We start from the raw sequence: 22,432 nt of genomic DNA, 5'->3' as shown, positions 1-22,432 counted from the left end.
GTAAATAAAAGCGATAAAGACAAAGTGCAGTGGATCTATTTGTGCTTGTTGTTCTCCCCCTCTCATCCTAACATACTTCAAAGAGTCATCCCTAAAAAGGCAGAGCAGAGTGAGGGGCACAGACACCGCCCAGCAACCTCCACTGAGGAAGAGGAAGAGGAGGCAGAGCAGAGTGAGGGGCACAGACACCGACCCAGCAACCTCCACTGAGGAAGAGGAAGAGGAGGCAGAGCAGAGTGAGGGGCACAGACACCGCCCAGCAACCTCCACCGAGGAAGAGGAAGAGGAGGCAGAGCAGAGTGAGGGGCACAGACACCGCCCAGCAACCTCCACTGAGGAAGAGGAAGAGGAGGCAGAGCAGAGTGAGGGGCACAGACACCGCCCAGCAACCTCCACTGAGGAAGAGGAAGAGGAAGAGGAGGCAGAGCAGAGTGAGGGGCACAGACACCGCCCAGCAACCTCCACTGAGGAAGAGGAAGAGGAAGAGGAGGCAGAGCAGAGTGAGGGGCACAGACTCCGCCCAGCAACCTCCACTGAGGAAGAGGAAGAGGAGGCAGAGCAGAGTGAGGGGCACAGACACCGCCCAGCAACCTCCACTGAGGAAGAGGAAGAGGAAGAGGAGGCAGAGCAGAGTGAGGGGCACAGACACCGCCCAGCAACCTCCACTGAGGAAGAGGAAGAGGAAGAGGAGGCAGAGCAGAGTGAGGGGCACAGACTCCGCCCAGCAACCTCCACTGAGGAAGAGGAAGAGGAGGCAGAGCAGAGTGAGGGGCACAGACTCCGCCCAGCAACCTCCACTGACTCCGAGTCCGGGGGGAGGAGCTAGCTCGTATTGAGTTTTGATAGGTGCTGGTGTGGTGGAGCTGTCACCTTGGGCCAAACAAGGGCAGGACAGCCCCCCTAGAACAAACCAAGGCGGCCAGCACAGATACCGGTACCCAATGCCCCCCCCCCCCCCCATGACCCCTCCCACCAGCACCCACCACCCATCACATCCCAATCCCATCACCCCCTGCCCCCATGATAACCCAGCACAAGGTGTGGGTACGTGCTCCACCGCGGCCAAACCTCCAAGGGACGTTCCCCCTGCACCTGCCCCCCACCCAAGAGTATTGGATGTGCCCTTGTGAAGGTGTGCTGAGCTAGAGGGGTGAATTAAGAGGCGCGAGAGAAGGGACAAAGGGGCAGGGAGGGGGCAGAGGTTACCCCAGAGAACCCCAGAGATCAACCAGCATTGTGTGATTCACTGTCTGACTACGTGACTGTTTTGGGATATGATATGAGAGACAAAGACGAGACCAGAACCTCATCAGAACCAAATAATCTGCTGAATGCACTGAAGATCCAAATGTGTGGATCTTCAGCGATCCATTCAGCGATCAGAGGCTCCGTGTCATTTGCTGGATCTCAGAGTCTTAAAGAAGCCCGATGAACCTTGGTGTCCTACAATAAGCCGCTGACGGACTCACCTGTGTCTTTCATACTCCAGGTGCCTCCTGATGATCCTGGCAGCTTCTCCAGCAGCTCCTGGGGTGAGTTCATCTCTTTAAAAGCCTCCCATTGGTTTCTGTATCCAAGGTCAGGAGGTGAGTTTATAAATGTCTTCCATCTCCACTTCCTGCGATAGGATTGGACATCTGATATAGTAAGCTAGTTAGCCAGTGACACCATCAAGGCAATCAAGGACAGGATTGGACAAGAGTTCGGTTTAGGAACTGAGTGGTGACAGGATCTCAAACGGACGGGTTGTTGGTACCAGTTCTCCTGGTCCAGGATGAGCCTGCAGAGGTGAACCAGGGTCTGCTTCCGTCTCTGACCGGTGTCATCATGGGTCGTTGTTTCAGCCAATCGGAGGTGACATGTGGTCCCTCATTGGGGACTGATGGAGGGACGATGGTTCAGACTTTCAGATCGGGCGATAGCTGCATTCCGCTGCTGATAGCCACGCCCGACTGATAACCTGGTTTACACAACGCCGCAGGAATGTGGCTGCTACACAAACACTGCTGCATGCTGGGAACCCCACTGTCTGGGGCCCACTGGCAAAAAACACGCTCAGTCCATCAACAGGGACCCACTGTGGGACGGATGGAGGGGACATGTACCGAACCGAGATGTACCTGAGCACCTACTCATAAGGAAACGCTCGCTGCCATTGATTGGTTACCGCCGCCAAGGCGCGCTGGTTGGTTGGTTGGGTGTTCGGTTGGTTGGTCGGTTGGTTGGTTGGTCGGTTGGTTGGTTGGTCGGTTGGTCGGTTGGTTGGTTGGTCAGCCGGTTGGTTGGTCGGTTGGTCGGTCGGTTGGCTGGTCGGTTGGGTGGTCGGTAGGTTGGTCGGTTGGTTGGTTGGTTGGTTGGTTGGTCAGTCGGTTGGTTGGTTGGTTGGTCGGTTGGTTGGTTGGTCAGTCGGTTGGTTGGTTGGTTGGTTGGTTGGTCAGTCGGTTGGTCGGTTGGTTGGTCAGTCGGCTGGTTGGTTGGTTGGTCAGTCGGTTGGTCGGTTGGTTGACAGACGTCCCCTGTCATTATCCAAAGACTTCCTCTAATGTTGCTGGATTGGACATCTTTGGACGGTTCCAAAGGTTGTCCACAATAAAACTGATTAATAAATAATAAATAATCATTTATCATTTCAACCAAGACCTCTTGAGGGGCGGGGGCTGGATCGGCCAATCAGATAGTTGTGTTCAGCTTTGATGGCGGTTCAAGAAACGTCTTGACCAATGGGGGGCGCTGTTGTTTTTTTGTTTGTCAGTTGGACAAATGGTGTAAACAAATAAAACTTGCGTAAATAAGCAACACGGAGGCTTGGAGACAACAATCCAGAACATTCGTTGAAGGTTCGGACAAAATGTTTGTCCCCATGAACGACACGTCCCAGCGGACGTTCTGTCCTCTGCTTTGGGCGGACGCCTGAGGCTTTGATTGGGATCTGATGGAGACGCTGCTTCCGTCTGTCCTCATTCAGCGCCGTTATCGGTCCCAGCTTGCCTTCATGTTGACATTCCTGACTGTCTGAACAGGGAACGCAGAAGACAACAAAAACCCACCCGAGGGTCGTCTGAGGGCGGAGCAGAAACCGGGCCGGTCCTTCAGAGCACCCACAGGTGTCCCTGGGATCATTGGGACACCTGTGGATGCGGTCGGCTGGAGAACCTGTGTTCTAATAGCAGCACATATATTCTTAGCTAACTAGCATGGTAGATAACAACCAGTAGAGGGCAGCAGTAGGACGAGCTCGCACCTCCCTCAACCAAAGAAGAAGAAACCATGAGCTTCAACATTCCCCATTGTATAAGCTACCCAGGCTACCAATGCTAAGCTAGCATCGCAGGTAGCTACCTACACCTGCAGCCATCTTAGTCAGTCAATTGAAATCAAACTGATGTCATGATGATGTCATGATGATGTCATGATGATGTCATGATGGTGTGTTATTGTACATCAAATTAAGAACTTCCTTGAGTGGGACAATAAAGTTCAGAGATAATTTTAGCTTAATTAACCATCAGGTGTGTTGCTACGACGATGTGGTGACGTCTTAGGAATATGATGTCACTAACGTATGATGTCATATCAATGGTATGATGACATCTGTGCTGTTTTGGTTTCCAGGGCGACCAGAGGGCGCCGTGCGCCGGTCTGGACTGTTCTACCTGTCAGTGTTTCCCAGCGAAGGGATCAAAGGTGAGATGGATGCTGTGTGTGTGTGTGCGTGTGTGTGTTTGTACAGCTGGGACAGACAGAGAGGATTGTGGGAAGGTTTCTGTCTCACTGATTTCACAGTTGAGTCGTTTCAGAGAAAGAAGGATGGAGGGAGGACTAACAGAGATCACAGCTGTCACATCTCATCACACACACACACACGCACACACACACGCACACACACACGCACACTTTACATCGCTGATTCACACACAGAGAGCTCACCTGAACATCCAGGTAGATATGGACCGGTGCCACTCATCTATCAGTTGTTGTTGTTGCTGCTGGATTTTGATTTAACATCGTCTTTGTCTGCGCTGCAGTTTAAACTGTACACTGAGGTATTGCAGCGCCCCTGGTGGTCAGACAGCAGCATTACACGTCAAAGCCTCTTGAACTGTCGGCGCCCCCCACAGGCTGCACAGGTCGTTACAGCTACAGTCTGGGTTCTACCTGTATGCCCTAATAGTGTCTTTGAACTCTGCAGGGTCCTCCAGGTCCACTAGGGCAGCAGGGCCCTCAGGGCCCCCCTGGGTTTCCAGGGCCCCAGAGTCCTCCAGGTGAGAAGGGCCACAGAGGAGATGAAGGCCCCAGAGGAGCAGCAGGACAGAAAGGAGACGCGGTGAATAAGCATGTTCTGGAGACTCAGGTCCAATCGAAACCCGAGAACCAGAACTTCTATTTGAACTTTTTGTGGTCTCAGGGAAGTGTCGGCGTACCTGGTTTTCCTGGATTGGAAGGAGTCCCGGTATGAAGTCCTGCCTTCTCCACCTCTCAGGTGCTCCGAAAGGTCCAGATCCATTTGAGTCAGAACAGAATGTGTTTGTGCATTCAGGGCCACCCAGGTCCTGCTGGAGGTCCCGGTTTTCCAGGCATGGATGGTTGTAACGGAACCAGAGGAGAGAAAGGAGCTCCTGGTCTTCCTGGAGAAAATGGACCTGATGGAGAACCGGTCAGACATCAGGAACATTATTCTAACAAAGAATCCAGATGCGTCTGTCACCGTGGTAACAGTGCTTTATTCTTCAGGGTTTTCCAGGACTGAAGGGATTTCCTGGACACCCATCAATCTTCTTCATTCAGTACCCTGGAATACCTGTAAGCTCACCTGTAGCGTACAGAACCAGAACCAGAACCACCTCCAGCTCTAGTTCAGTCAGACAGGCAATGGTGTCGCCATAGTAGGGTTGGGATCAACAGGACAACAAAGCCAACGGTAACTATATATAACATCCGTGTGTCCGGCAGGGAGACGCCGGCTTCAGGGGACGTCCTGGACCGCAGGTGAGACCGAACAAACAATAGAGGGGACAACAAAGTCCTCACTTTGGTGGCAGCGAGAGGTACCGGGTTTGTGTGGAGTTTGTATGTTCTCTCCGGGTTCTCCGTAGTGTGTGTGTGCGTGTGTGTGTGTGTGTGTGTGCGTGTGTGCGTGTGTGTGCGTGTGTGTGTGTGTGTGTGTGTGCGTGTGTGCGTGTGTGTGTGTGTGTGTGTGTGCGTGTGTGTGTGCGTGCGCGTAGCGACGCATCGACTCATGTAAGGGACAGACTTTAGAGGATTTCAGATCATTGTATCGGTTAATCGCGATATCGCTTTAATACAATTGTATTTTCCCACAACGTTCCAAAATTACATACGTGGAGCAGGGCGGAGCCTCCAGACTCTCAGGGCGGAGCCTCCAGACGTGACAATATGGGCTCACAAACATTCAGAACTTTGAATCACTGCGGGTTTCACAAGCAGGATGGAAAGCTGGACTCATCTCATCGTCCAATCCAGATGCATTGTGGGAAGTGTTTAAATCGAATCGTGGCGGTGCCTTTAGCAGATGTTGAACTTGAATCCAGATGCATTGTGGGAAGCCGAATCCGATCACATCGGAGGTTTGAACAGATCTTATCTGGATTGAGATATGACTCAGAGAACAGAGATTCCCATCGCTAGTCCCCACGGTGCGCTGGCGACGCGTTCGGAGTGTAGCCCCGCCTCCCGCCCACAGCAAGCTGGGATAGACTCCAGACACACCTGTGACCCCGCAAGGCACAAAAGCAGAAGAAAATGGACGCTTCTTCTGGTATTTCATTTCTTGAGGGATGGAGGCCTACTAGTACTCGGACTTTGTGTTCATTCTGCTAGCATGTGTGGTACCAGAGGGGGGGGGGGGGGCGGTCTGAGTTCATGTGTACTGTCAATGTTCGACTGCAGGGCGATCCGGGTCTGCCTGGTCCGATGGGAGATCCAGGCCCCGCAGGACTGGATGGGACCAACGTGAGTAGAACCCTGATTCTGACTGAGGCGTGGTACTCGGTACCGAACGAAAGACGTCTTTATTAGCATTACACAAAGTTAAAGATAGACAGGAATAAAGAGTAAAGCGTAAATACACGAGCTAATACCCGACTGTCTCCCAGGGTCCTCCTGGTCTGCCCGGTTCCAGAGGTCCACCTGTAAGTGTTCTGCGGCTCGGTTCTGCGTTTGTACCGTCCAGGATACGTTTAATTTCCGCTCGATTTGTGTTTCAGGGAGAAAAAGGTCGATCTCTGCCTGGACAGAAAGGAGACGAGGTACAAGGCCGTTTTAGTTTGGCCACGCCCACTTCATAACACCTGTCGTTACACCACTGACAGGAACTAAGTACTCTGGTTACTGCAGTAGTGTGTAGCAAAGTAGTACCTGGCTTGTGTGTGGTCCACAGGGGGATCAGGGCCTCCAGGGGCCTCCAGGGCCGTTTGAGTACGTTGACCCTCCTGAAGACCTGTACCTCAAAGGAGAGAAGGTGAGTTCTACTGCGGTTCTACTGCGGTTCTACTGTTTTTAATGGACCACTGTCATGACTGTAGGGGAGCTTCATGTTATCTGTGCTGGAGTTCTACTGTGGTTCTACTGTATCAGGTTTATTTGGTTCTACTCTGGTTCTACTGTATCAGGTTTATTTGGTTCTACTCTGGTTCTACTGTGTCAGGTTTATTTGGTTCTACTCTGGTTCTACTGTATCAGGTTTATTTGGTTCTACTCTGGTTCTACTGTATCAGGTTTATTTGGTTCTACTCTGGTTCTACTGTATCAGGTTTATTTGGTTCTACTCTGGTTCTACTGTATCAGGTTTATTTGGTTCTACTCTGGTTCTACTGTATCAGGTTTATTTGGTTCTACTCTGGTTCTACTGTGTCAGGTTTATTTGGTTCTACTCTGGTTCTACTGTATCAGGTTCATTTGGTTCTACTCTGGTTCTACTGTATCAGGTTTATTTGGTTCTACTCTGGTTCTACTGTATCAGGTTTATTTGGTTCTACTCTGGTTCTACTGTGTCAGGTTTATTTGGTTCTACTCTGGTTCTACTGTATCAGGTTTATTTGGTTCTACTCTGGTTCTACTGTATCAGGTTTATTTGGTTCTACTCTTTATTCTATTGTGGTTCTACTGCACCACTCTTGTGAAGTAGTTCTGGTTCTGTCGGGCCTCTGTTTGGTTCCTGTTGGTTCTAATGTTGTGTTCTATTGGTTCTCAGGGATATAAAGGTGTCAGAGGTTTTTGCGGACTTCAGGGGCTGCCGGTAAGCTATGAGATCAAACCACTAGAACTTAACTAGTAACTCAAGTAAGTACTGTAGTACTTCAAGAAGCTTCAGTATGCAGGCATAGGTTCTCCAGGGTTCTAGTCACTGCTTTTGTGTTCTCAGGGTTTGGATGCTCTCCCAGGGATCAAAGGAGAGAAGGGAATTTTGGGATTCCCTGGCCCCCGGGTGAGTGGCCCCCCCTTCGACTAAGACGTTAAACCCGTCGTTAGCACCTTTGTGCTTCTCATCTGACTCTCGAAAAATACCAGGCGCTACTTCCTACGACATCTTGGTACTATATCCTGGTATCACTTCCTGGTACTACATCTTGGTACTACTTCCTGGTATTACTTCCTGGTACTACATCTTGGTACTACTTCCTGGTACTATTTCCTGGTAATTAATGTCTGACGGTGGCGCAGGTAGTTGAGCTGTCTTATGATCGAGAGGTTGGCGGTTCGATTCCCGGCATGTGTCCTGTTGTTGTGTCCATGGGCGAGAAACCTGTAGGACTAACTGTATCTACCCCAGGGTAACTGTATCTACCCCAGGGCAACTGTATCTACCCCAGGGTAACTGTATCTACCCCAGGGCAACTGTATCTACCCCAGGGTAACTGTATCTACCCCAGGGCAACTGTATCTACCCCAGGGTAACTGTATCTACCCCAGGGCAACTGTATCTACCCCAGGGTAACTGTATCTACCCCAGGGCAACTGTATCTACCCCAGGGCAACTGTATCTACCCCAGGGTAACTGTATCTACCCCAGGGCAACTGTATCTACCCCAGGGTAACTGTATCTACCCCAGGGCAACTGTATCTACCCCAGGGTAACTGTATCTACCCCAGGGCAGCTGTTTCTACCCCAGGGTAACTGTATCTACCCCAGGGCAGCCGTGGCTACAACAGTATGGAGTGAATAAATAATGCACAATGTAAAGTGTCTGTAGGTGCGCTAAATAAAATCAACGCATTATTATTATTATTACTACTTCCTGGTACTACTACCGGGTACCATTTCCCGGTGCTGGTACCTGGTACTACGAACTTAGTTCTTTCTGCATTGAGCTGAACAGGTATTATAGATTAGTGATCGATTAATGTCTGGATACACGTTGAACCCCAAGGACCAACATCCGTGATGCATTCGTGTGTTTCAGGGACTTTCTGGTACTCCCGGGCAAGTTGGAAAGAAAGACTTTCAGGTTGGGTCACGTTAAAAAGAAACTTTCAGAGAAAGTGTAAAGAAAACTGTCAGACCATCTGAATATGTAAATTAGACCTCATTACAAAAATGCATTCATAAAATGTTACATAGACCATTTCATGGTGTGTGTCTGTGTGTGTGTTTGTGTGTGTGTGTGTTTGTTTCCAGGCCATTCAAGGAAGCCCAGGTCTCCCTGGTCTGATTGGACGAGAGGGGCCTAAGGTCAGTCTGCCGCTTTGTGATGTAATGAATTCAATCATTAGCACTGTGCTGACCAATCACAGACAGGTAAAAGCAGGAATCAGGAAGTACTCACCTGTAACTGCTGTGTCATCAGTCTGAATATTCAAACAGTCACGTGTGATAAAAGTAACCAATGAGAGCCGAGCTCTTGGGTATACTGTCTGTCACGGGCCTGTTCTTTCCCAGGGCATGATGGGAGATCCAGGTCCTAAAGGTGACCCTCAGGAAGTCGATGTCACTCACACAGGTACGCATCAACACACACTGATACGCTAGACACACCTCAGAGGAGGACGTCTCCACGTAACGTCTCTGTGGTCTGATGTCATCACTGATGTCATCGCTGATGTCATCGCTGATGTCATGATGCTAACCGGCATCGGTCGTCCAGGTGACATTGGCGAGCTTGGGGCCACTGGAGAGAGAGGCCCCCCAGGAGACATGGGGCCAATGGGAATGCACGGCCCCCCAGGAGCCCACAGCAGATCCATACCTGGTCAGTGCCTGCAACCCATGAGCAAGGCAGCAGTCACAGCTGTCTGTAGAAATGACATCGAAAACCAGAGCTACCAGTCTGATTTTTAATTGGGTCTAATTTATTATTTTTAAAAGAAGAAAGACTTAAGGTGGTGCAACCGTGAGCGAACTTGTTCCTCTTCAGGACTAGCAGGTGTGGTGGGAGAGAGGGGAGTTCCAGGACCTAAAGGGGACAGAGGAGAGCCAGGCGAGGTGTTCATACATGGACCAACACCCGGAGAACCTGGGAAACGAGGACAACCTGGACCAAAAGGGCCTAAAGGACAGCCAGGGGTTCCAGGTAACAAGAAAACGTTCTACCTGTTGGTGTTACACCTGTGCCTTCTCACCTGGGGATGGAATTCCTAGCTTTTCTATCTGTATTTTGCAATTTTTACTCCAGGCAGTTACTGTCTTCCCGGGGCCCCAGGAAAGACTGGAGAGCCAGGTGTAAAGGGGCCACCAGGGTCCCAAGGTTTCCCAGGGTCTAAAGGTCAGTTTTTGGACATGCGGATTCAGAGTTATTCAAATGTCACATTAGATGAAAAGAATTGGGAACTCACACTCTATTACGTCTCCGTGAGGAACTGCATATTTTATAGTTCTTCTCAAAGCTACCCTTCTGCTTCAGGAAGACCCGGCGACTGTTCTTGTGGCCCCCGCCTGGTGCTGAGAGGTGTTCCCGGCCCTGCAGGTGACTACGGGTCTCCAGGGTTGCCAGGGTTTACTGGTGCCCCAGGGATGAGAGGAGAGAAAGGTTTACCTGGAGACACAGGAGAGCGGGAACAAGTGAGTCACAAAACGACAAGGTCAAAGGTCATATCATTAGAAAAACTGTTTCACGGTTTGTATTCTTGAAGTTTTGCTAAACCTTTTTTTCAGGGTCAGGGTGGATTTCCTGGTGTAAAAGGGTTCAAAGGTCAGAAAGGAGATTTCACCGTGGTGGATATTAAAGGCGAGTTTGTGCCATTAAAGCCGTGACGTCCTGTCAGCGTAGCAGTACTTCTAACGGGCCCTCCTTTTCAGGTGAGAAGGGAAACAGGGGTTTGCATGGCCCCCTTGGCAGGAAAGGATTCTCAGGGAGAAGAGGACTGGAAGGGCCCCCAGGGATGCCTGGTAACCCTGGCCCCAAGGTTAGTCAGACTTTCAGCTATCCTATCACAGCCAAAATGAAAGTATAAATGAAAATATAACCAGAGGGGGTTGTAAAAGAATATAAAGGTACTGGTAGGATTGGGGTTTTAAAGGTTTAGAGACTTACCCCTAATACGAGGGTTGCAAAGGTTTAGAAAGGCATTGGTAGGAATTCACTATTAGCATTAGCTTACCTTTTTGTTTCTGTTCAGGGTGGAAGTGTCTCCACCTCTCCTGGAGAAAGAGGCTTCACAGGAGTCACAGGCCAAAAGGGTCCAACGGGACATCCGGGTCCCCCGGGGCCAGGTATGGTCGGAGCAGTAGGAGAGCGTGGGACCGCTGGGGATCCAGGACTTCCAGGACTCTCTGGGTCCCCCGGCATGAAAGGAGTTAGAGGTAACACATGTCATCTGTTCTCCAAGAACTAAATTATTATATCCCCAACGCTTCCTTTAAAAGTTTAGTAACTCCACCTATTTAAGCTCCACCCCTCCCATTAGTATTTAACTCCCTTTTCTGCAGGTGATGCACTACCTTGTGTATCCAGAAACCCTGGTTCCCCAGGCGAGAAGGGAGACACTGGAATTATGGGTAAACATCTGACATTTATCTGTATACTTATATCTGTTGTTGTGTACTCTTCTCTGTCTCAGTTGTGGCCAACCTGTGTGTCAGACTTCCTGGTCACCTGTCTGTTGTTTCTTTACCTGACCGTCTGTACAGGTTATACCGGACTCCCGGGTCCTCCAGGTCTTCGTGCCATTACTGGACCTGATGGAACCAAGGGAGACAAAGGAAACTCTGGACGTCCTGGATTACCTGGACGACAAGGTACCAAACAGAACTTGTGGTACCAGAATTACACCTTGAACTCTACACATTTATATCTCCTTCTCCTCCTGCAGGACCACCAGGTACGTTTGGAGATACCGGAGGTGAAGGACCTGAAGGTTTCAGTTACGCTGGAGACTCAGGTATGCCTCACCTGTCTGTTGGATGTGACTCCATCGCTGATCATTTCCATTAGGAATCAAAATGGACAAGAGAGAAACAGTGCATTATGGGACGTCCTCCTCAGCCTATAGCAGCATAGCATTAGTTAGCCGAAGTCAAACTATGAGGTCGAGGAGGGTTCTAAGCCTACCTGAGCTAAAATCCAGACTCGATGCAAAAATCTCCATTGAAGAAGAGAAGAACGAGCAGAGGTGTCCAAACTCTTCCATGGGGGGTCGAGACACTCCAGGCTCCCTTTCCAACCTTCTCTCCAGCAGCTGATCTCACTAATGAGCTCCTTCTCTCAAATGGAAGGTGTTGATAATTAAAATCACCTGCTTTAGTAACCGGCTGGAAGGAACACCTGCAGCGTCTCGCCCTCCGTGGAACGGTTTGGACACCCCCGATGTCGTGTTATCAGATGTTTGACTATATGTCCACTAGGCTCTCCAGGGCTTCAAGGTTCTCCTGGGTTGAGAGGCCCGGCAGGAGACTCTGATGTTGGACCTTCAGGGCCCATTGGCTTCCCAGGGCAAATGGGCTCTCAGGGACCTAAAGGTGTTCCTGGTCCTCCTGGCACCGATGGACTTCCAGGTACATGACCAGGCCTGAGATTTGAGACGTTTATTGATCCATTGGCTTTGCAATGGACGAGTCCTCATTAGGTAACTGCTGTAAAATAAATGTTGATGCAATGTTACTTTCACAATGTGCATTAAATATGTCAAAATATCATTCTAAATTGTATTTAACTGAATTCAAATATTATTTCTATAAAGATGATGTAGTGAACTACGATGTGAATGAATCAGCACTTGTTGAAAGAATGAATTTATGTTTTATTTCCTGCGGTCGCTCAGGCGCGCTTGGTCGGACTGGGCGCCCCGGAGCAAAGGGCCAGAGAGGACTGGACGGCGTCCTGGGTGTAACTGGACCCAGAGGACTCAGTTCTGAGCTCTGTGAAGCAGGAAAACCTGGTTCCAGAGGCACAATTGGCCCTCAAGGGCCGATTGGACCTCCAGGTAACCTCTTGTTTGAACTCTTGCTCACTTTACTTCATGCCACAGGTGATGATGCTGTTTCATCATTTCTGTTCAGGTTTTTTCGGGGAGAAAGGTGATGTTGGGGAGGATGGTGTTCCAGGTTTTGGTCCTCGAGGCTCCAATGGGAAACCCGGTTCCCCAGGTTTTCCAGGGTACCCAGGACTTACGGGCCCAATTGGCCCCAATGGCGACCAAGGCCTGCCAGGGCCAGCGGGTGAGAAAGGTAAGCTTGGCCTACTAAGATACTTAAGTTTAAAAGTTTCCTGATGACAGATTCACAGCAATGGCCATGGTTTGTTTCAGGTTTAATGGGGCCTCAGGGTCAGGTTGGATCACCTGGGGCCCCTGGTCAAACTGGGGTCCCTGGAACCTGTGGGAGGAAGGGGGAGAGGGGATTTGGTGGAGAAGACGGAACTCCAGGATGTGAAGGTCCAAAAGGAGAGAAAGGTAAACTGTAATTTCTATCATTACTCTGATAAAGCAGGAGTATAATTTCACCTTAAAGAGAACAGTTATACGTCATTTTCCCTTTCGTTGCAGGACATAAAGGGCCCCCAGGGCCTCCAGGAGAGACCAGGTATATCCCCATTGAAGGTGCAAGAGGAAAACAAGGATTCACTGGCTTCAGTGGGTTTCCTGGACAACGAGGCCAGTAACTGAACCCTGGTCTAGAAGCTTCTGGATCCTTGTTGCTGATCACGTCTTAAACCAATAAGATTCAACATTAAGCACTAGGATTACATTCATCATGCGGTAGTTCCCTACATCATGGGCTTTATTGTGGTCACTATCAGGTGCAGCCATTTTCCATTACATCGTGATATCATCTGGACTTTATTTACTTATTTACCTATTTTGGCTTCTTTTGTCATTTCATATTGTTGTTATTGTTGTCTATATTCCGTTCAGTGCTTATATTTCTATTTTGAATGTTTCTGGTTTTTATTTTATTTTCTGTAATTCTTTGGAGCCTGGAATCAACACTTCCTTCGGGATTAATAAAGTTCTATTTTATTTTATCTTGTGTACCACTGCAGGAAGTAAAGGGCTGCATGGAGCACCCGGTAATCCGGGGGATCCAGGCACCAATGGACCTCCTGGCATTGCAGGTCTCCCAGGACCCCCTGGACCCTATGGCAAACCAGGACATCCAGGAGCACCTGGAAATCCAGGACCTTCGGGAATCATTGGTTTCCCTGGAGAAACTGGAGATCCAGTAAGATCAAAAGCTGACTTTATAGGCAAAGACGATATTTGTACCCGAGTGTGATAGATCAACATATCCCGAGACTGTAAGACGAAGAGCTGCTCGTCACACCTGTACAGGTTGGAATGTAGCTACGTAGCCGCTGGATGTGACTGGCTGTTCCAGGGTCAGTCTATGGAAGACTTCCAAGAGATTTCATTTTGATTCCACCTCCACCACAAACGCTCATCCAATGAGGAAACATCGTGAAGGATCAGCGAAATACAATCGTTTTAGTCGTTTTGCATCCACACAATCAAAAGACGGATTTGTTGATGGATGTTTTGTTTAGAGAATGTATCATGTGGTCTGTGTTTTGGCAGGGTGACCTGGGTTGCCCAGGGCAACCTGGGCAACCTGGACACCAAGGATGCACTGGGCCCAAAGGTAATTAATCACCCCTAAACCAAACCCCATCCACAACTCATCATATCAATGGTTTTGATTTCTGATTCCTAAAGCTTGTGTTTGCGTTTCAGGTGATGAAGGAGAGACTGTTGTTTTTCCTGGCTCACCAGGAGATAAGGGGCCTCATGGAGAGTTTGGGCCCTCAGGTGGTGATCTGGTTCTTGGTCTTGAGTAGAGCATATTTTAGACCCATTACATACATTCACTACGATCCTGTTTAGTGGTTGTTGTACAAACCATCAGGTGACAATTTTCTCTTTCAGGACCTACTGGACTCCGAGGGGACCCCGGAGGACCTGGTTTTATTGGGGATCCAGGTCAGAATGGATTCAAAGGAGATCCAGGTCATCAGGGGGACCAGGGTCAACCAGGTACAGAAGCTCCAGAACCAAAAGAGAGTCTGTTCAGTCAGACGGAGAGGAGAATAAGACCACGAATATCTGTGTGCTGTTGGTGGGGGAAGTGGACTCTGACATGGCCCTGATTACGGTATTACATGTACCTTAGTGTCATAGGGCTACAAGGTTACAGGGCTACAAGGTAACAGGGCTACAAGGTAACAGGGCTACAAGGTTACAGGGCTACAAGGTAACGGGGCTACAAGGTAACGGGGCTACAAGGTAACGGGGCTACAAGGTAACGGGGCTACAAGGTTACAGGGCTACAAGGTAACGGGGCTACAAGGTAACGGGGCTACAAGGTAACGGGGCTACAAGGTAACAGGGCTACAAGGTAACAGGGCTACAAGGTAACAGGGCTACAAGGTTACGGGGCTACAAGGTAACGGGGCTACAAGGTAACGGGGCTACAAGGTAACGGGGCTACAAGGTAACGGGGCTACAAGGTAACGGGGCTACAAGGTAACGGGGCTACAAGGTAACGGGGCTACAAGGTAACAGGGCTACAAGGTAACAGGGCTACAAGGTTACGGGGCTACAAGGTAACAGGGCTACAAGGTAACAGGGCTACAAGGTTACAGGGCTACAAGGTAACGGGGCTACAAGGTTACAGGGCTACAAGGTTACAGGGCTACAAGGTAACGGGGCTACAAGGTAACAGGGCTACAAGGTAACGGGGCTACAAGGTAACAGGGCTACAGGGCTACAAGGTAACAGGGCTACAGGGCTACAGGGCTACAAGGTAACAGGGCTACAAGGTTACAGGGCTACAAGGTAACGGGGCTACAAGGTTACAGGGCTACAAGGTTACAGGGCTACAAGGTAACAGGGCTACAAGGTAACGGGGCTACAAGGTAACGGGGCTACAAGGTAACGGGGCTACAAGGTAACGGGGCTACAAGGTAACGGGGCTACAGGGCTACAAGGTAACAGGGCTACAAGGTTACAGGGCTACAAGGTAACGGGGCTACAAGGTTACAGGGCTACAAGGTAACAGGGCTACAGGGCTACAAGGTTACAGGGCTACAAGGTAACGGGGCTACAAGGTAACGGGGCTACAAGGTAACGGGGCTACAAGGTAACGGGGCTACAAGGTTACAGGGCTACAAGGTTCAGAGAAACTTTTCTAGCTGATCAATGACTTTGATTCTAATATTTATTACTTTAGTAACACATTAAGAGTCAACAGTTGTTTACTTTAACATCAGCGGCTGCTCCTCGGTGATCCAGACGGAATCCGGTCCAGCTCACTATATCCGTCCAGAACCGAACCTGAACCTGAACCCGAACCCAAACCATCAGTTGCGGTGTGTGTGGTGACACAGGCCCCGATCTAGACCGACTTGCCACTCGGCCCGGCTTGGTCGTCGGTTGTCGGTCCACTTCAGTAGTGCTGAACCATGATCATCATGGTTTTGAAGAACCTACAGTTGTTTTCTTCTTGGTACCGTGTTAGCTGCTCAGGTCGCTCCTCCCAAATCTCACGGCGGCTCAGTTCCTTGGTTTACTCAACTTGTTTGGTACCAAGAGTGCTGTTTGGGAGCTTGATTGTAACCCTGCATGTCCTGACTGTTTTTAGGTGTGATTGGTCCTTCTGGTCCCAGAGGTCGTCCAGGACTTCCAGGTCTTCCTGGTAAAGCAGGGCCTGATGGTCCACCAGGGCCACAAGGCTGCGCAGGACTGCAAGGTCAGTTGTGTTAGATCACATTTTAATGGCTGCGAATTTGCATGCCAGGTCTCTATCCCTCTCTGCTGACTCACATATACCCCCCCCCCCACACACACACACTGCTGTTTCAGGTTCTCCTGGACCGCTGGGGCTTCATGGACTAGATGGACTGAAAGGAGTGAGGGGGGACATGGGGACCAGAGGTGAGGCTCTCTCACTCTATATCACCAGTCCTGGGTGATAGATATAGAACATGGGCTACAGGTGGCAAGCGGGACTTACTGGACCTTACGCTCAGCAGGCGACCGGTCCATTGAGTTCTGCTTGCCTGTTCCTGGTTCCTGAGGTCTCACAAATAGAAAAGCGTTTGGAAAAGTCTTTCAAAGCACAATAAGAAGTTAAAAAAAGGTAGTCCGTGTCATCAGCATCACCATGACAACACTCATTTATCTGCTTAGGTCTGGGTGTGCAGGGGCCTCCAGGTAGTAGAGGTATTCCAGGAGATAAAGGCCCTCCAGGCCCCCCAGGACCCTATGGCCTATCCCAGCCTGGCCCACAAGGACAAAAAGGCCCCCCAGGGCCCAAAGGTCTGTAGCCGTGTGATTCACATCTTGTCTTGCAGTGACCTAATATCATGGTTTCATAATCCAGGAAAGGGTCAATAATGTGACTTAATGCAATATTGTAGGCCGTATAGGGGATTGTGGACCTCCAGGTAAACCTGGACCAGACTGTGAACCTGCAATCCCAGGACCTCTAGGAGATCCTGGTTGTGTTGGACCAGATGGGGAGCCAGGTCAGGGTTAATAAACTAGCTTCCATTGCTTTTATTACTAGTTGTTACTATGTACCTACTGTTAGCTTGTAATTCTGACTGTGCTGAGTGGAGCAATGTTACTGATGAATCATGCTGGATGACCTTTATATGGTGCTTCAGGGGGTCCTGGTGATACGGGGAATCCTGGTCAGAACCTTCCAGTACCTGGAGATGATGGAGACAATGGGGACACAGGGTGCCAGGGACCAGAGGGCCCCATGGGGCCTGCAGGGCCCAATGGACCGCCTGGAACCCCTGGAATCCCAGGACTGAAAGGTCGGTCTGGCCTGTCCGTGTGTCTTTATGTTTTAATATACTGAGGTGTTGCTGTGTCTGACCCGATACCTGCCTGTGGCGAGTTTACCTGATGACTTTTTCATGAGTTGAAATCAAAGATCTAAGACTTGTTCTATGAACACACAAATACTATTTCTCCCAAATGTTGTTTACGAACTTGTTTAGATCTGTGTTAGTGAACCCTTCTCCTTTGCCGAGATGATCCGTCCACCTGAGAGGTGCTGATTAGACGGCATGGTTACTGCACAGGTGTGCCTTAGGCTGGTCTAACCACAGGTGTGGCGTGCTGACTGCAGGAATGTCCACCAGAGCTGTTGCCCGTGAATTGAAAGTTCATTTCCCTACAACAAGCCGTCTCCAAATTCATTTCTGAGAATTTGGCAGGACATCCAACCGGCCTCACGGCCACAGACCAAGGGGTAAGGGTAGGCGTATGCTATGGACCACGAACACAGGTGCAGAGGTCCCCTTAGGATGCTTGAACAAGGTTTATATAAGGCATAATGGACCATATAGATAATGGTCTATGTGGACATAAACAGAGGACTCACGGGGGACATGATTCCACCTCAAGTCTTAGGGTTTACACTGAATTTATATGTGTTTCTACATGTGATCAGGGCTGCAAGGCTCGATAGGTCTCATGGGATTACCTGGTAACCAGGGTCCGAGAGGGTCAACTGGTCCCAGTGGACCTCAAGGACCAAAGGGATATGCTGGACCATCAGGTCCAAAGGGGGAGAAGGGACGAGTCTCACCCTGCCCCAGTTATCTTCCTGCCCCAGCGGGACCCAAAGGAGACCCTGGCCTCCCTGGTCAGGATGGAAATGCTGGACTCCTGGGAGAAATTGGCAATACAGGACCCAAAGGTGCGGGAAAACAATCCGGATCAGGTTTATGTCTTGTTTCAGCGTACTTGACACGGGTCAGCTAGAAGGCCAGGCGGGGATGTTAACCGCATCCATTTTAAATAGTTGGTATGTTACGTTTCAGGCAAGAAGGGGGACGTTGGGGATGACGGATCAATAGGTCCTGAGGGGCCCCCGGGTCCAGTGGGAGACCGGGGAATACCAGGCCATCAGGGTGAGAGAGGAGCAGTGGGAGCCAAAGGTGAGTCCAGTTGACTCTGATGTAGGTTGTAGGTAGGTTACAGGTAAATAGGTTACAGGTAGGTAGGTTGTAGGTAGGTTACAGGTAAATAGGTTGTAGGTAGGTAGGTTGTAGGTAGGTTACAGGTAGGTAGGTTGTAGGTAGGTTACAGGTAAATAGGTTGTAGGTAGGTTACAGGTAAATAGGTTGTAGGTAGGTTACAGGTAAATAGGTTGTAGGTAGGTTACAGGTAAATAGGTTGTAGGTAGGTTACAGGTAAATAGGTTGTAGGTAGGTTACAGGTAAATAGGTTGTAGGTAGGTTACAGGTAAATAGGTTGTAGGTAGGTTACAGGTAGATAGGTTGTAGGTAGGTTACAGGTAAATAGGTTGTAGGTAGGTTACAGGTAAATAGGTTGTAGGTAGGTTACAGGTAAATAGGTTGTAGGTAGGTTACAGGTAGGTAGGTTACAGGTAAATAGGTTGTAGGTAGGTTACAGGTAGGTAGGTTGTAGGTAGGTTACAGGTAAATAGGTTGTAGGTAGGTTACAGGTAAATAGGTTGTAGGTAGGTTACAGGTAAATAGGTTGTAGGTAGGTTACAGGTAAATAGGTTGTAGGTAGGTTACAGGTAAATAGGTTGTAGGTAGGTTACAGGTAAATAGGTTGTAGGTAGGTTACAGGTAAATAGGTTGTAGGTAGGTTACAGGTAGATAGGTTGTAGGTAGGTTACAGGTAAATAGGTTGTAGGTAGGTTACAGGTAAATAGGTTGTAGGTAGGTTACAGGTAAATAGGTTGTAGGTAGGTTACAGGTAAATAGGTTGTAGGTAGGTTACAGGTAAATAGGTTGTAGGTAGGTCAACGTTGTTCCAGGTCTTTTGATTCTGTGACCAAATTTGCTGATGAATTCAACTGATGTCAACAAAGCTTTGTGGACAGTGAGTCATGGGTTAGCTATGGGTTAGTCATAGGCTAGTTATGAGCTAGTCGTAGTTATCAGTTAGTCATAGGATATGAATGGGTTAGTTATGAGCTAGTTGTGGCTAGTCATAAGTTAGTTATGGGTTAGTCATGGGTTATAAACATAATTTTTCACCTAAATCTGTCTCACGACTTCGGCCCGTCTGGCCTCGGTTAGCTCCGCCTCCCTACTTTAACAGGTGGAATTGTTTCTGTTTACGTTGTACTTCTCTTACCTGTATGGATTTGATTGGATGATGTCCTCCTCGTTGTCCTTTTGTCTCAGGTGATCCTGGTCCAGTTGGTGACCGTGGTTCCCCCGGACCGGGCAGACACCTGAACGCTGGCTTCCTGTTGGTGATACACAGCCAATCAAAGCTGGTTCCTTCCTGTCCACTGAACATGAGGGTGCTGTGGGTGGGACACAGCCTGCTGTACCTGGAGGGCCAGGAGAAGGCCCACACCCAGGACCTGGGTCTGTTCATGCACATGAGCTACTTCGACTCCTACATTTGTAGCTGAGCCTCTGTGTGCGTGTGTGTGTGTGCGTGTGCGTGTGTGTGCGTGTGTGCGTGCGTGTGCGTGTGCGTGTGTGCGTGTGCGTGTGTGTGCGTGTGCGTGTGCGTGTGCGTGCGTGTGCGTGCGTGTGCGTGTGCGTGTGCGTGTGCGTGTGCTGTCTCCAGGTCAGGCGGGGTCGTGCCTGCCGGTCTTCTCCACCATGCCGTTCTCGTCCTGTAACACGGGGTCCTGCTCTTACGCCAGTCGGAACGATAAATCCTATTGGTTGTCGACGACGACGGCCATCCCCAGTACACCAGTGGGCGGAGCCGCCATCGCAGACCACATCAGCCGCTGTGCGGTGTGCGAAGCCCCTTCCTCACCTGTCACACTACACAGCCAGACCTCCAGCCAGCCAGACTGCCCCCCCAGGTGGAGGAGTCTGTGGACTGGGTACTCCTTCCTCATGGTGGGTACTGCTGTGGTCCAGGTAGTACCGTGTTAGAACTTCCCACGGGTCACAATGTCTGTGATGATGTCATTACCTGTGTCGTCGCAGCACACAGGTGCAGGTGATGAGGGCGGCGGTCAGTCTCTGACATCATCAGGTAGCTGCCTGACAGACTTCAGGGCGCAGCCCTTCGTGGAGTGTCAGGGCCCTCGAGGAACCTGCCACTACTTTGCAAACATCTACAGCTTCTGGCTAACCAGAATGGAGACAGGCACCTCCCCCTCCAACGGCTCCGCCTCCACGCTGACCGAGGGCTGGCAGCAGAGGGCGAGCGTCGGGAGGTGCAACGTCTGCATGAGGGAGTGAGGAAGAGCGTCCTCAGAACCAAACCTTTATTCCTCTGATCGGGACAATGAATGAACGCCCATATAAGGACATTCGTTTTTAATTTCAATAGAACAAATAGTCATGATGTACAGAACTATTTATTTGGTGCCAAAATGTAGTATTCTGGACGAGACAAGCAAAAATGTTCTGTCCACACATGAATCCTCATGTGTGGACAGAACCACCTACAGGTTCTGGACCAGGAACCACCTACAGGCTCTGGACCAGGAACCACCTACAGACTCTGGACCAGGAACCACCTACAGGCTCTGGACCAGGAACCACCTACAGGCTCTGGACCAGGAACCACCTACAGGTTCTGGACCAGGAACCACCCACAGGTTCTGGACTAGAAACCACCTACAGACTCCGGACCAGGAACCATCTACAGACTCTGGACCAGGAACCACCTACAGACTCTGGACCAGGAACCACCTACAGGCTCTGGACCAGGAACCACCTACAGGTTCTGGACCAGAAACCACCTACAGGTTCTGGTCCCGAATGCAACTGGACCTCCAGCAGGACACGATCCTTAAACCTTTAAAGCCTGAACAATTAAATCAATCAGAAAAATCTCATGTTTGGAAAATGTCTGAAGGAAACCTTTTGACAAATTTGCCCAAATTTACATCATTTTGTAAATGTGGGGCTTTTTGGTTTTCTTTTTGCTAAATTCTGACTTTTTCAGTTTTTTGGGATCAAAATATCAAAGTTATGATCTCCAAATCCCAAAAGGCCAAGTGTATGAAATATGATCGGCTCAGCTTTAAAGTGTTTTACAATTAACTATCTATAAAGAATCATTCAAGATCCGAAATGCTAAAATCAAATCTTACGGGAGAAACGAATTCATGGAACAAATCCAACAAGTCATTGATCTGATCGATTTTATTGTCATCAGAATGATGTCTACAGAATGATTCGTTTCACCCCCCTGGTTTATACTGCACCCTGGTGGTCCACACGCGCAACTACACTTAGTTTCATAATCTGACATTTTATTGAGATGATTTTTTTGCCGTCTACGAGCTGAACGTGATAAATCATTAATTGATTAAAGACATTTAATCCCACGCAGCCGTTTCCCAGGCGACCAGAGTCCAGGATTATGGCTTTATGTGATCAAAGCGTTGAACGAGAAGCTTCATTGAGTACCTTTCATTAAAAGTTCATTTGTATTTTGCAATAATAAAACTCCATCTCAGGTGAAGTATCTCCTCCTCCTGCAGAAGGGTTACCTGTGCAGGTGCTGCTGTGGTTTAGATCCACAGATGCTCAGTCCAGGTTCCTGTTCATCGACTGACCAGACAGAACGTCGGTCCTGAGGAGTAGTATCTGGACCCTCCTACAGGAGTACTAGAGTATGGACCCTCCTACAGGAGTACTAGTATCTGGACCCTCCTACAGGAGTACTAGAGTATGGACCCTCCTACAGGAGTACTAGAGTATGGACCCTCCTACAGGAGTACTAGTATCTGGACCCTCCTACAGGAGTACTAGAGTATGGACCCTCCTACAGGAGTACTAGAGTATGGACTCTCCTACAGGAGTACTAGTATGTGGACCCTCCTACAGGAGTACTAGAGTATGGACTCTCCTACAGGAGTACTAGTATGTGGACCCTCCTACAGGAGTACTAGAGTATGGACCCTCCTACAGGAGTACTAGAGTATGGACTCTCCTACAGGAGTACTAGAGTATGGACCCTCCTACAGGAGTACTAGAGTATGGACTCTCCTACAGGAGTACTAGTATCTGGACCCTCCTACAGGAGTACTAGAGTATGGACCCTCCTACAGGAGTACTAGAGTATG

General features: G+C 49.5%; 2 protein-coding genes across 2 annotated transcripts in view; one reads left to right on the top strand and one right to left on the bottom strand.

Annotated features, from left to right (window-relative positions):
- Window positions 1-1,020: 1,020 nt before the first annotated feature.
- On the top strand, window positions 1,021-20,594 carry LOC137901623 (collagen alpha-4(IV) chain-like). The gene is made up of 39 exons (XM_068745668.1): window positions 1,021-1,044; window positions 1,490-1,532; window positions 3,021-3,139; window positions 3,613-3,684; window positions 4,190-4,324; window positions 4,406-4,450; window positions 4,538-4,654; window positions 4,951-4,986; window positions 5,908-5,970; window positions 6,114-6,149; window positions 6,225-6,266; window positions 6,398-6,478; window positions 7,382-7,444; window positions 8,897-8,957; window positions 9,372-9,527; window positions 9,630-9,719; window positions 9,921-10,015; window positions 10,109-10,181; window positions 10,253-10,359; window positions 10,573-10,756; window positions 11,014-11,030; window positions 11,084-11,191; window positions 11,266-11,334; window positions 11,885-11,947; window positions 12,421-12,548; window positions 12,717-12,843; window positions 12,937-13,044; window positions 13,434-13,612; window positions 13,966-14,021; window positions 14,122-14,196; window positions 14,314-14,421; window positions 16,028-16,135; window positions 16,249-16,320; window positions 17,055-17,210; window positions 17,852-18,100; window positions 18,225-18,341; window positions 19,566-19,754; window positions 19,963-20,246; window positions 20,337-20,594. Exons 1-39 carry the CDS (start codon window positions 1,021-1,023, stop codon window positions 20,592-20,594), a joined length of 4,113 nt encoding a protein of 1,370 aa, XP_068601769.1.
- Window positions 20,595-21,491: 897 nt separating this feature from the next.
- Window positions 21,492-22,432, bottom strand: part of LOC137901812 (tumor necrosis factor alpha-induced protein 2-like) — a 22,360-nt gene continuing 21,419 nt past the window's right edge. The window contains 1 exon segment of the mRNA XM_068745852.1: window positions 21,492-22,432. This exon segment is cut by the window's right edge and continues 714 nt beyond it. The gene's annotated coding sequence lies outside the window, so the exon portion shown is untranslated.

The sequence above is a fragment of the Brachionichthys hirsutus genome, chromosome 11 (assembly GCF_040956055.1).
Source record: "Brachionichthys hirsutus isolate HB-005 chromosome 11, CSIRO-AGI_Bhir_v1, whole genome shotgun sequence".
NCBI lineage: Eukaryota > Metazoa > Chordata > Actinopteri > Lophiiformes > Brachionichthyidae > Brachionichthys > Brachionichthys hirsutus.
This window is presented reverse-complemented; position numbering and strand designations above follow the sequence as displayed.